At 40.2% G+C, this 14,310-nt stretch overlaps 1 protein-coding gene across 1 annotated transcript in view; it reads left to right on the top strand.

Annotated features, from left to right (window-relative positions):
• Window positions 1–14,310, top strand: part of sox6 (SRY-box transcription factor 6) — a 135,122-nt gene that overhangs the window by 71,277 nt on the left and 49,535 nt on the right. Inside the window, 2 exon segments of the mRNA XM_028568814.1 lie at window positions 5,624–5,796; window positions 7,491–7,559. Coding sequence (XP_028424615.1) covers window positions 5,624–5,796; window positions 7,491–7,559 — 242 coding nt within the window.

Here is a 14,310-nt window from a genome sequence, read left to right on the forward strand (position 1 = left end):
ATGGCCAAAAGAGGTTTTCAGATTTTTATCAATAGCTTTCTTCTTTGTCATGACACTTCAAACCAACTGTATATTTAACTCAACATGACATCATGACTTTGCGTAAACATAAAAGCCCGCTTCCTTAAGCCAAGTGGCGTGTTATCTGTACACATTTTGAGCTATCCGCGTGAATTTCCACACAGCCTGTTACCAGTCACACAGCTTTTACTTGAGTTTAGAGTTACTTTTTTTTTTTTTTTTTTAAAGTTGGGGTTTAAATACCAATCAGCTGTGTGGGCAGCTTACTTTACACATATGTACATACGTGGAGTATAAAAAGCGACAGAAAACTATTTAACACAGAAAACAAAGCAACAACTTCTGGTATAGAGCCATGTAGTTTAATTACTACAACCTTGATAGCTTAAGAACTAAGCAGGTGTTCTTATATACTTTTAAAAGAGATGTACTGGTCTCAGTTGTCTTTGCTTCCTAACTATTTCCTGTCACATCTTCTGTAAGTATCAGCTGCACAGGTAAGACCAATGAATACATATTCTGTGAAAAGAATGAGATAACATCTAACTCTTAACTAATTCAATTCCAAGGTTTTGCAGACAGTAAGCTGTTGCCTTGATCACTGTCTTGCAGGTTTTAAGTGCTTTGTAAGAAAGAGACCTTGAAAACTTTTCTATTAAAAGGGCACACAGGTCTTATCACCATGAAGGCCATACGAGATGAATAGAAGGATTGGAAACCATCTTTGTTTTCATGTAATCTATGCTACCTTGCATACATGCAACATCCCTCATGGTGCTAGAATCTCTGGTATGCTGCACTGTATTACAGAGGCAAAGAATGATGTATTCAATAACTGAAAGACCAGAAGTAAAGTTTCTGTGCTGAGTTATTTATTTTTTTGTCTTCAGAGTGAACTTCAGTGTCACTGGCATTCCCTGTGGAGTAATGTGTTCAGGTCGAGCCTCTATCTTGGCTTTGATGAAGTACCTTGTCCAGTGTCATGGGTAGACAGTGAAGTGCTGGAGCTTTTCTATTAGCATAATTACACTGAAGAGTGACTCTTCCTCTATCATCAAAATATTAGTCTCCATCAGTGTTTGGCATGAACAGCAAAACCACAGTAGATGAAGTGTGCTTTTATTAATAACCTCTCCATATGCCAATCAGAGTATTTATTTTTAAAAAATCGTCTGCTGAGCCATTTAAATGATCTTGATTCCATAAAAGTGTCTTAAAATCAAATCTGTCGATACTCAAATACATGTGCACACACATACAGAGACACACACACATATATATATATATATATATATATATATATATATATATATATATATATATATATAGACACAGTATATACTGTAAGAAACGTATAATACCAGACTGCCATTAGCAAGTAAAAAGCTGTTACAAGTCTCAAGCACATACGTTTAAGTCGTTTTAAAATATTGAGAAGATCCTTTTATTCAAGGTGTTGGGCAGTTTCTCAGTGTGAATTAGCCTATATGTGTATACCATACAGGAAAGTGTAGGGACTGAGAATCACTGCTGCCAGTGGATGACATGTGCTTGTGAGTCATTGCTCATGCTTGTTAATGGGGTTTTATTGGCAAGATTAACAGCTTTTATATCATGGCAGAGGCAGCAAGCCAGGTAAAACAGCTGTTTCTCATATTGTCTTGGTTGTAGGGCATGGAGATGCGTTAACACCACATTATACTGGAAACACATACGGCCTTGTTGCATTGTTGAACAAGTGTATATAGTAGTTAAAAGCGAAGGGAAACCATAAAACTAGCTCTTGTTATTCTAGCTTGGTTTTCTGCCAATCTATCAATATGACATATTTTTCTTAGCAAAGGATAACATGTTTCAGTCATATTCAATATCAGAAAAGTGAGTACGGTACAAAGATTGGATTCATGCTTTTGTTAAAGCAGTTTTATGGTTTTGAGGAAAGGTATGTGGGCAGAAAAATCTTTTAATTTTGAATACTAAAGAGGGTACCAATAATGCTATTTGCCGCGACTCAATTGGCTCTTTGTGTTTTCCACAGAAAGAATGGACAAGGTGTCACGTGAACTTAGAGTTCACACACGTGCACATTTACTCAGAGGCATGCACCTTTTTATCGATTGGAGCAGCACGCAACATACATCTGTACACATTCATGTCTACTTTCACACACTTTAGAGGAGAGAGAGAGAGAGAGAGAGAGACTCAGCACACAAGGCATTCAAGCTATGTGCGGTCTCTGGCTAAGCTTGGTACAATCGGAGCATTTAGACAAGTCTTAATTTACTTAGGATGGACTTGCAGCATATGGAAGCATCCACAATAGCTGACTGATAGAGACACAAAGAAATTCCAGTCTTCTGGTGCTAGAAAAACTCAATTCAGAACTGGTCATAATGGCTCAGCTGTCTTAACCAAAGAGAAAGGAAGAGAATAGGGTGCCTTGTGATTTTCCCCCTTTTCACCCTCCCTCACTTTTCTTCTTTTTTTGTGCCTGAATCTTTTATCTGTGTTATTCACTCGGGACTCTTCAAAGTAACAAGCCTCCTTCTTTTTCCCCGGTACTGGACTTGGAACCCAAATTAGAGACTGCTTGATTAGAGCAGAGAGGAGGGAGCCAAGAAAGAGGGAGATGTGGGTATTGGACAGAACAAATCGCACCCCTACAAAGTGCCTTTTATCCAAAGACCCCAAGGCTCAAATACCCCCATCCCTCCCCAAGCAACCATGGCTCTGCTTGTTTTCCTCTTATCATTTATTTAGTCACCCGTCGTTGATGTTTTCTGCCCTACTTTGTGACGTTTAAAAGAGGCAGAAATCTAAAAAGGTGAATGCTGAATGCGCTGAAACTCAACAACACAGCTTTACCGTCTCCTCCTCCTATGTGTCAATCTAGCATCTCTCAAGTTAACACAGTGGCCTGAGAAAAAAAAGAAAAGTGCCAGCCCCCGCTAACCCTGGGATCCTGTTAAAACTGCCATGCAATATGTCAGGACATGTTAGGTCTGGCCTGCTTTTATGTCAAGCAGGCTGGTCAGACACAGACCCCAGCCCCACTCCATGCAATATCTGCACCACCCCAATAAAATAAAAGTTTTATCTGCTTTTTAAAGCTGATCCATAATTTAAAGCAGGAAGAAAGAGATTTTTACACTAACCACCCAACAAAAAACATATGCGCCTGATTTTCTACTAAGCTTTGTACAGTCTTGAAGGTCTCTTTTATATTTAGATATTTCATCTTCAGCATTCATCACTAATCTGAATAATTTGTGTTGATATTTCAGCATTGGATTAGACAAAAAAAGAGTTGAGTAATTAAGATTAAAATTAAAGAGGGAAGGCCCAAATTGTAGTCCAGTGGGCAGTCTAGACTTTCCACAATTCAGCTCAACATCAAAACAATGGGCCCTCTGTTAGTATTCCTTTGACTGAGCTCTCCACTCTCAGACTATTCCATCAAATTCTTCTGTGGACCCTTAGCACTAGTCCCTCTGTACATTCATGCCCACAGACACACAATATATGTGCTGTACATTCCAGTTATTCAATTTGATTTTTTTTTTTTTTTTTACAGTATTGACACTCCTAAAGTAGTGAGCGATCATCTGAAAAAGTTGTTGGGGCGACCTCTAGCTCACCCAGTAAGAGCATGCGCCCCATGTAGGCTGAGTCCTTTGCAGCTGCCCGGGTTCGAGTCCGACCTGTGGCCCTTTGCTGCGTGTCATCCCCCATCTCTCTCTCACCTTTTGTGTCTATCCACTGTCACTATCTAATAAAGGGAAAAAATAAAAAAAGTTGTAATTCTCAGGCTGAGAAGGCATCATTGAGTCCAGATGTTTGATCCCAACTCAAGGTTATCTATGCCGGCCTCGAGGCCTGATGGCCGTCACCTTCATCTGGATTCTTTCTTTCTTTCTCTCTCTCTCTCTCTCTCTCTCTCTCTCTCTCTCTCTCTCTCTCTCTCTCTCCTCCCTACCTCCCCAGCACAGTATTGATAGCTGTGATTTATTGTGACAATGACTGATGTATCTTGCTAGTGACCTGTTAAAGGCAGCTCCTTCATGGACACAGCCAAAGGTTAATAAAATTGGTGCTGATTGTATCAATTTTACAGATAAGCTATTCACAACAAGTGTAGTCGGGTGAATAAGAAGTCAATTCAGGCCTTAGAAACTGCACACAGGCCCAATGAATAGCTGCTTTAGGTGCTTTTTTTCCGTTAGGAGGATAAATGGAGAATTGCAGCTCTCTTCCATTGCAGCAGGCAGCGGAGGCAGAGCGAGGCGAACCGAGGTTCAGACAAGCCTGCCAGTAAATTGCCCTGAATGGGTTCTGGAGGTTGACAAGCCCTATTAAGACAAACGGCTTTCCTCATCGGAGAGATAAAATAAATCAGGTGTTTAGTCAAATTAAAATAGTTTGAGTAAAGAGGGCCCCTGGGAGCTCTCGGAGAAACTCAAGACAGATGTGGCCAGAGACGAGAGGAAGACACCCAGGAAAGAATTCCGCTCTTGCTGGCCCCAGGCCAGACTTCACTGTACTGTTATCTCTATGCTTTTATCCTTCTCTCTCTCTCTCTCTCTCTCTTACTGTCTCTCCCTTTCTTCTGCCGGTTTTCCCATCTCTTTTTTTTTTTTTTTTTTTTTTGTACATTCTCCCAGATCAGCTTGTCAGACAGGAGTGCAGTGGGAGGAGAGTGAGTTACTGTCTAGCCTCTCACTGGCAATTATCTTGGCGGTGTAAGTCAATGGTAGGATCACTTAGCATTGATTAGGCGGAGGGAGAGAGCAGTGCAGCGGAGCCGCTCTCTCTATCACATACAGCGCGGACATATGACTGTAGAGAGAATAAATCCTATTGGTCTGTCAGTGCTTTTCTTTTTCAAAGTATGCATACAGTAGCTACACAGATACAAAATATTTTGTTTTCCCTTTAATGATGATTGTCATTGTTGAACAATCCGTTCAGTAGTCTATGAGGAGTTCCTCCTCTAATGGTTTGCTGGAATGGCCATACAATGAAGAACTATAGTTTAGAGGTAAACACTGACTCTTAACACTTTCTTTATACTGTATTCACCCCTGGTAGTCTGACATAAGCTGCCACCTCAGTTTGATAGCGCACCGCAGCTCTTAGTCTTTATGCCGGGAACAATGTCTTCTATTTCTTCCTGTAAAAGCTGTAAACACAAGCTATATAGTAAATAGATAAATCCAGGCTGTGTGTGACCTTTCTAGTGAATTCACTGCAGTTGGTTGCTGCCTGTGTGGTTTTCTTTGTACAATATATTGTGAACAGTACTATAGCAAAATATGATGATCGCCGTGTGCAGCATGGTCACTTTTCTATATTTAAAAGTGTATAATGGCCGAGGCCTTCTGCAGGCTTTTTTTCTTTTTTTTTTCAACAGAAGCCTACACCCTGGTTATTTAGTCCTGGCCACTATTAAACTTTATGTGTACTTTTTTCTGTTTTTTTTTTTTTTTTTACATTTCCTTACAGGTATGCATAACACATACCTGTTTGTTGTTTATCCTTTCTACTCCTGACATCTCTCTCTCTCTCTCTCTCTCTCTCTCTCTCTCTCCCCCCCCCTCACTAGGTACTCCAGAGAGCCTAGCAGAAAAGGAACACCAGCTCTCCACAATGATCAGCCAGCTGATCAGCCTGCGCGAGCAGCTTCTGGCTGCCCACGATGAACAGAAGAAGCTCGCCGCCTCACAGATGGAGAAACAGAGGCAGCAAATGGAGTTAGCTCGTCAGCAGCAGGAGCAGGTAACTGCTCACTGTTAGCTTTTCTCACATTCACAGTATCTCGATTTTTCTTTTTACACCCCAGGTAATAGTCTTTTTCCCCATCACCATATTACCACACATTTCTTTCTCTCCTTCCTATTGAAAACATTAATACCCCTTCCTCCTTTAATCTTGTTTACTCTATTTCCCATTTGTCTCTATAATAAACCCCATTAAATACATTTAAATCATTTGAGTCTCTATTTCATATGAAATTTCATGCCTGAAATATGCCAGTAAAATCTTACTCCTCTGTAGGAATTTGGAATAATATTAGATTTAAGAGATGTTATATTCTATATTGCCTCAGATAATTCAGTCATGCTCTCTCACCCACATTTATGCTGTGTGGTAGGAAAATGTTATTATGACTTGTACTAACAAATGCGAGGGAATGTGCAAATTAAACGTTATATTAAACATGGAAGTCCTCTATATCTTATAAATCGACTCCTATTAGAACAAGCCTGGCATTAGATGTGCAGCACAAATCAGGCCAATGAGCCATATTGTACAAATCAGCAAATTAGCAGAGGCCATGAAGTGTGTTAATGTCTGGGAAGAAATAAGGACACAAACTATCCACACGGGCGACACTTTTATTATCACCAGCCAACCTAATGGCTATGAGTCAATTATCAGCAAGGAGTTCACTCAGAGTTTTCTCAACACACTCTCAGACCTTCCTGTGGTAAATGAAGAGATAGGCCATATAGCCTGGAGTGATGCATTTGGTCATAGTACACTAATAATACATTAACAGTATTGATTTCTTTTTCAATCAATGATGTTCATTTGCAAACTACACTCAACTCTGTAGGCTTTGTGGACATTTGCAGCATAAATGAACAGTGATATAAGATATTTTATTATTCGATCTTGTTTCAAAATGGAAGAATATTAATAAAGAGAGCGAGAGGGAGAGATGGGGGGGATGAGAAGCCCGCTGAGAGCCAGAATGTCATCAAGCCATCAAGATACAACACAGTAATTAACTGTTGACACTCGTGAGGAAGCCAGCACAAATTAATCTTGACACATTTGCAGACGGCCGATATCTTACAGTGAACACTTTGTAATTATATTTAAAAATGAAAATTAAATGACACTTAAAACTAGGTTGTCATGCTCAATGAAGTGGGCATGTAGAAAGGGGGACTGCTGGGATTAGAAGGATTGCGGTGTGGCTGCTTGTCACTCAGGGACGGCAGGGACCTCTGTCACCCGTACACTGCCTCCACCAGTTATCTCCGTAACATAACCATGTTCCTCTGTCCCCTAAATCATTTATTCTCTTTCTGACAGTGCAGTTCAGTAAAGTTTGTTTCATGTTCGTTTAGAAATTCAAAATGTTTTGGTTGGATTTTGCAGCAATTCGGTTATAAAACCATATTTTGTCAAAGAAATGTAATATTATTCACTCTCATTAATCTGATACTTTATCCTCTATTATTTTCATTGTAACCACTATTTTAACATATTCTTATATACTGTAACTTGCCTGGATAGCATTTAGGAGCAGTATCTCTGGTGTTGTACTTTCTTCTGTATATAATGTCCAAAAAAAAGAAAGAAAGCAAAAGTTTGACATGATTTTAGCTCCTACTCTTCTTTTATGTCAGTTTTAACCAGGCGTAATTTAATTTCCTGTCTTTACTTCTGTTTCCAACCAGATTGCAAGACAACAGCAGCAGCTTCTACAGCAGCAGCACAAAATCAACCTCCTCCAGCAACAGATCCAGGTCGGTGAATGTGTTTCTGTTGGCTCCCTAACACTCAGCAGCTTACACCTCTCACTCCTTCCACGCCTATTACTACAACCCTTTTTTTCCTCAACTGTGTAACTGGTGCACCGCCACGGTCACCATGAGCCATATGTCGGGATTTAATGGCACAGATCAATACATTAGACATTAAATTAAATGCCATTGCTTACTTCTGTTAGCCTCTCATTGTCATGTTTTTCTTCTTTAAAAAAAATAAAATAATCTTATCTTTAATTTTTGTGTCACACTAACATTCATCACTCTCATCAAATGTTAATTGCCTGTTGGTAATCGGGAGGGCTTTAAAATATGGAGGAGAATAATTAGCACATCTTAATGAACAAAAAAAGAGATGAAGGGGGGGGGGGGGCAACAACAGCTAATGAGTCCTGTTGATGGAGAAGAGCCTGGAGGTGGGGGACATGAAAGAGGCTGGTAAATGCCTCTGAAAGCAAGTCGGCCCCAGAAGGGCAATGTGGCAAGCTTTCGCACAGCACAAGAGCTACTGAAACTTACATTGTCATTATGCTGTGTGGCTGACAATGTGATTTTTTTTTTTTTGTTTTCTTTCTTGCTGTTCCTACATTCATGTGTTGCTCTAATGTGTGACCTATGCATCTCATTCCAGACTTTATCTTTCTCATTAGTGTGTGTATGTTTGTGTGCGCCTTTATGTGATACAGTGGTGTAGTGAAAGACCACCCAGGCAGCATGTAGCTGGACATGGTCAGACAGTACAAGGTTATGCAGGGTTGGCCACTGGCTCAATGGTCAAGGCTGTGAGCCTGGCTGCCTGTGTGAGGCGAACGTTATCTTGCTGGGTGTGCTTAGTGTCAGGCACATCCTTCTCCATTCACCTCCTCCTCCACTGCTTGTTCTTTTTACTGACGACTCCCTGTCTTGTCCTTTCATTTTCCCTTTATTTTTTTTTAGCCAGACCTCTTCAAACATTTACTTGCAACACATTGTTCCCCTGGCACCTTTTAGCACTCCTCACATTTTTTTTGTTGTTGTTGCAAAGAGCGGTTTCTCCTTATGGGGCATCATACACAGGTTGTTGCAAACTTCTCGTTTCAAACATCATTTAGTGCAACAACCAGATTTACTGCCAGGACATCGAAATGCCTCTTTCAAGAGAAAGGCCGTACTGTCAACATGGTCTTGTGAAGCCACACGCCTGAAACTTTCACAGTGGACAGTCTATAAGGAAAATAATTCAACTGAAGAGAAGCACAGAGCACAACACTCAAAAATGAAAAAAAAATGAAGTACCTTATACACTACTGAGGGGCTAGTGTTACTCATATCATGGAGGGCTCTTTACTTATGCTCATTGAGCATAAGGGCACAGCTCTAATACATCTCACTTTTAAAGGCCCTTGCTTTCATCACAAAGTTGAAGGCAAATGATACCTGAAGATTCCCCTTGATGCATAGCTTTGAGAGGGTGGGGGGTTGAGTCTGTATGGGAACGTACTTCTAAATATCCACTTGAACAGAGATACAAGTAAAGTCCTTTCTTGCAAAGCCCAGTTAGCCAGCATCTCCCTTGACCAAATGTGCCACAGATCTTTCCATATAAAAAAAACCCACATTTAAATAAAAGAGTCCCATGGTCAGACCATTTGGTCCACTGCCCAATAGCCTCTGCTAGCTGCACCTTGCACTTCAGAAAACAACCGGAGAACAAATGGGGGTCGCTCTCAATACTTCAAATAAGTTTGATCGTGTGCAACATTGTTTATCCAACAGCAAGTCCTTTAAAGCAGAAGCTGTTCTTTCTCCCTAACCTAGTTTCTCCAAATATCCTGAGTGGTGATGGCCACTCCTCTTGAGTTGGAGTAGGGAAGAGTGTAGATAAAAGAGAGTCAGGGGCAAGTTAGTGAAGCATTTTTGCCACTCTGTTTTCATTACTGCTGCCTCTTAAAAATGCCCTGGACATTTTAATATATAACAGCTTTGACTTAATTAGTTCTGTAAACAAGCCTCCTGCACGTATGTCACAGACTTTCAGCAAAGTGGTAAGCAGTGTTGGGGGATTGAGTTACTCTGCTATTAGAATGGAGAGCACAAAACTTTATTGGAGACCCCAGTGGCCATCAAAGTCCTTCTGTTTTGGCTTCAGGGAGAAAGCCAAGAGAGCGCCTAAGCTCAGGTCTCGTGTTGATGATGTAACTGATCACATCAGTGGAAATTGTAAACTGTCTAAACAATAAAACCATGGGGACTTCAAGTGGAGACTCTTGTTGGCACGCTATACATGTTCTTTCAAGGTTTCTTTTGCATGTGGATTGAAGGGAATCCATCAGAAGTGTGTAGTTATAGAGGTTTAGTCAGTGAGGTTTGGAGCAACACAGCATGCAGTTTAATCAAGTTTTCCTTTTTGAATAGCTATCTCTCTTTTTATCATTTCCCATCATTCCTACAAGAGAGGGATAGAGATTTAGTCTTTGTCCTTTGGGATTAGAATGTCACTTGTTTTAAGATAGCAGATGTTTTGATTGCAGTGTTAGGGGCTTATCAAAAGTTAAAGCCCAAGGCTTTGTGTGTTTTTCCCTCAGCTTGTTTGTATTCCTTCAGACCATCCTCGTCGTTGAAATCATGTTGGCACTAATTCAGTCCCAGGATGAGATTAACTCTTAAATTGAGTAGTAGAGAAATTTGAAACACCACCAAGACACATGACAATTAAACATATATATTAGCAGAGAACTGGTTTATCTCATAAGTTACTTATCTCTCTGAGTCTGTGTGTAGGCACTGGGAGATTACAAAAAGAAATAAATAGAAATAGAAATAATGAGACACTGTTCTGTTTTTTACTGAGGTGCACTGAGCGTTATTTGAGTCTCCTCGTCGTTGCTTTTATAATCACGTCCACTTTGTCCTGCTCTTAATAGATGAGCAGCCACAGCAGATGAGCAGCTAAACAGCATCATGTTGATCATCAGAGTGTTGACTCACTTGGATAGCACAATCTTTCAGAATTTTCTTGTTACAGTACATACGAGTTAAAGGTAAGACGGATGTTAAGGCCTCCTGCATATTGCCTGCGTGGCGTGAGCGTGTCAGCTGCGTGGCGAGTCCGTTTTTATTTCGGCTCCCATGTTTACAGGTTAGAGCTTGCACCCTACCTGCGTAACACGCACGCGCCGAAAACGCGCGCATGCTAGAAATAGGACCGACGCCCTTTTTTTCACGGAAGCGTTTCCAGGCAAAATGGAATACGAAATTGTTTTTGTCATTTTGACACGAATACATTTAATAAATGACATTTTGACAGTTTCTAGGTTTTAACATAAATGCAGATATAAATGTCATTTAAAAAAAATAATAAATAATTATCGATTTTCAAATATTGCACCTGTCAATACATAACAAAATATTCTGTAGCCTGTTTTGCCATCAATACTGCCGACGTTGTCTTTGCTGTAATCAAAACGGGATATATTTGTTTAACAGGGTATTTCATTTTATCAAAGGGAAACATACATGTGTACAGACAAGGCTAGCAGAGGCAGCGCCGCGTCAGACACGTTTCTGGTGTGCAAAGACATAGAAAACACAGCCTCCACGCAACTGACACGCAACAGAAACACCACGCTCACGCCACGCAGCCAGTGTGCAGGAGGCGCAAGCAGCATCAGAGTGGTCACCACAGAATAGTCTATTAAAGTCTTTCTGGACACAAAATAAAATACCCTCATGAGATGTAGAGCTCTATGAAATTCAAATGAAAGTACTGTCCATAGCCATGCAGCAAGTGCCCATTCCCTCCTCTCACATGGTAATGACCCCAGTTCATGCATTCCTCAAGGATGGGTCTGTTAAGATACAAACCATGGTTTGACTCTCTCACGCAGATACTCATACACATGCACAGAGGCGATCGTGTACAGTACACAGGCACATAGGGACCCACGCATTGATACACACATCAAGAGAATAAATATTGGCGGAAAGGTCAGGGTGAACTTTATCTTCACAAACAGGCTGGAGAAAACAGAGCTCCCCAGATGAAACAGAGGGACACTTTTAATCCAAATTTGTTTGTATCCATTAAAAATATCACAATATCATGACATCGTCATTTGTCATTGGCTGTGGCATTGATGTGCCAACCCTGGCCTGAGTACGCTGTGAGATCCAAGATTGGAGAGATAATACATTTCTATGGAGGCCATTGTCTACAATGTTGTCTACACACCTGTTTTTGAAACCTTTAAATGATCTGTTCATCAACCAGGTCTGGATTTATTTATCTTCCTTTGACCTTTCGTTCTCTCCCTATACATGACCTAGCTTTAAATTCCAACCTCACTGTATGTACACACACGTGATCTGTGCCTCTACATTCTCCCTTTAACCTTGTGTCCACAAAGATATACAAACACACATACAGAATGTGTGTATCCCTTCCATTTAAAAAGAAAAACCGGAGATTGAAAGAGAAAAGGCCAGTATTTTGTTGTCTACTGCACACACAAGTCTTAGAGGCTTTCTCACACGTGTCTTTAATGGTGTAAAACAGTGGGGGGCATGCGGACGTCCAATGGTAAGATGCAAAAGATCCTGAGATTAAAGATGAAATTCAATTACAGCAGCAACGTATTTTTGAACACTACGTTATAATACAGACAAAATGATCTTACGTTCCGCTGTTTACTTTCAATTAATATATTTTTCGAAGACAAAAATCAATTAATCAGTTGGACATGGGTATTCCTATTTCCCTCTGTTACAAAGAAACCAGAGAATTCACAGATGAGGTTCTGTTGAAGTGTATTCAGTGGATGTTGAGTCTGCCTAGTTAAACACAGTGCCCCCGCAACCCGACCCCGGATAAGTGGACAAAGATGGATGGATGCTCCCCTTTATATATGTATTGCTCCCTCCCCCCAACAATGCCATCTATCTAGTTATATACATTTTTAGCAGAGGCCAAAGTTTAGGTTCTCTGGAAACATATGTATTAGCTTGGCAAATCTGGATTTCATGTGGAGATGTGGTCAAGATTAGTCAAGCTAGATGTAAGACATCTGTCATGCCTCACATCTAGCTTGACCAGCAGTGATCATCTAGTCATTCCACATATTTTCAATTAAATCCAGCCCCCTTGACACAACGATCGTATTCATTTTTTTAACGTGCGAAAAAGCTCGGACTCAGTGTGCAATGTCCTGTAGCTAAGCATTCAACTTTTCTATTTCTTATCTAGTGCTGAACAAATTGTTATCTAACCAGTTCTCCTAGCATGAGCAAAAAAAATTCTGTCTAATTGGTGTTTGTCCTGTATGATAAATTAGCTTTTAGTAATACTGGTCTGTAATCACTTCTTTGTTATTATAAAAAGGAATATGGATGCTATCCAGTCTAATGCAGTAATTTAATGCACTGAGTCTATTTGGTTACCAATTTAGAGAAGTAAAGACTCCTAAACTACGACATTATGGTAAATATTTTAAATCAATCAGATGAGTTTAAATAAACACAGGGCTGTGTGGTAATTGCACAAAGATAAGAGCGCTAATTTGTGCATTCTCAGATGCTTTTGTTGTATCCCCGGCACAAATGATTTTCTCTGTGTGAGACTCTTATTAATGCCGTGGCAAAAAAAAAGGCACAAAAATAGACATTGTTAAAGAGAATGTGTAAGTCCCCCAATTAGCACAGCAAGATTGGAACTGTTAGCATGATTATAAGAGAATAATAAAGCAGGGAAATGATCATGTGTGTTTAAGTGTGCTGCTGTGTGCACACACGCGTCTGTGTGGATGCTGCACTGCCAGTGCTTTCCCTTGTGTTGAAGAGCTCTGTGTTAGCCGGCTTGTAGGATTATGTGGGGGCATTAACAGCCTAGTCAGACGGGCTTGGCTCTCGCCCAGGGAGGCTCAGTCCAGCATGTTCATCCTCCATTTAAGGAGACTGTTAGCTGATGAAGATGTGCACATGCAAAACTGAAGATAAAAGAAGGCAGTGACCCGACTCATTAGCCCCTTTGATGTAATATATTGACACTTGGATACAAATAATTTAATTTAGTGGACTCTATCGGTGGGGGGGGGGGCGGAATCAATTTAATTAGTTATGAAATGTGACTTCTTGTCAGGAAGCAGAAGAAATGCTGACGTTAAACAAAGTCATGTGCAGTTTAAACAATAAAGCCATCTCGGCCCTGTTAAAACTTAATGATGCGCAAAAAGGTGTATTAGATACGACCTCAGCAGTGACGGTGTTGGTTTGAAAATGAAGCTAAGTGGATGAACAGTTGGTATGTAATGCTATTTGTCTGTTGAAACAAAGTCTTGCTTTAGGAATATAAACATTAGATGCTGTTTGAATGTCTGGGGTCTGTGGGTTTTGTCCCATTAGCTCATGATGCCGTCTCCTTTTTTTGTAGATGAAATGTACCATCTATACTGAACACAAGTGTGTATCTTTAAGTTATGGTACACATGCAAGACTGCTGAATTGTATTGATTTAAACTAAGAGTAGATTGTGTGAAAAAAACTGATTTTGTCAGTGTAACAGTGTAATCAAGTGTAAACAAGTGTAACAACTGATCACTGGCTTTATTGAGTATTTAGATGCAGTCAAATGAAACATATGTTTGCTTGTACTGTGTTTTTGCCAATGAGGTAGAAAGTAGACAAACATGTAGATCCATTATTCTTGTAAATAACACAATAAAGCCATGCTTTTGTGTAATTGCCCTTTGTATTCAGA

Source organism: Perca flavescens, chromosome 1 (assembly GCF_004354835.1).
Source record: "Perca flavescens isolate YP-PL-M2 chromosome 1, PFLA_1.0, whole genome shotgun sequence".
Taxonomy (NCBI): Eukaryota; Metazoa; Chordata; class Actinopteri; order Perciformes; family Percidae; genus Perca; species Perca flavescens.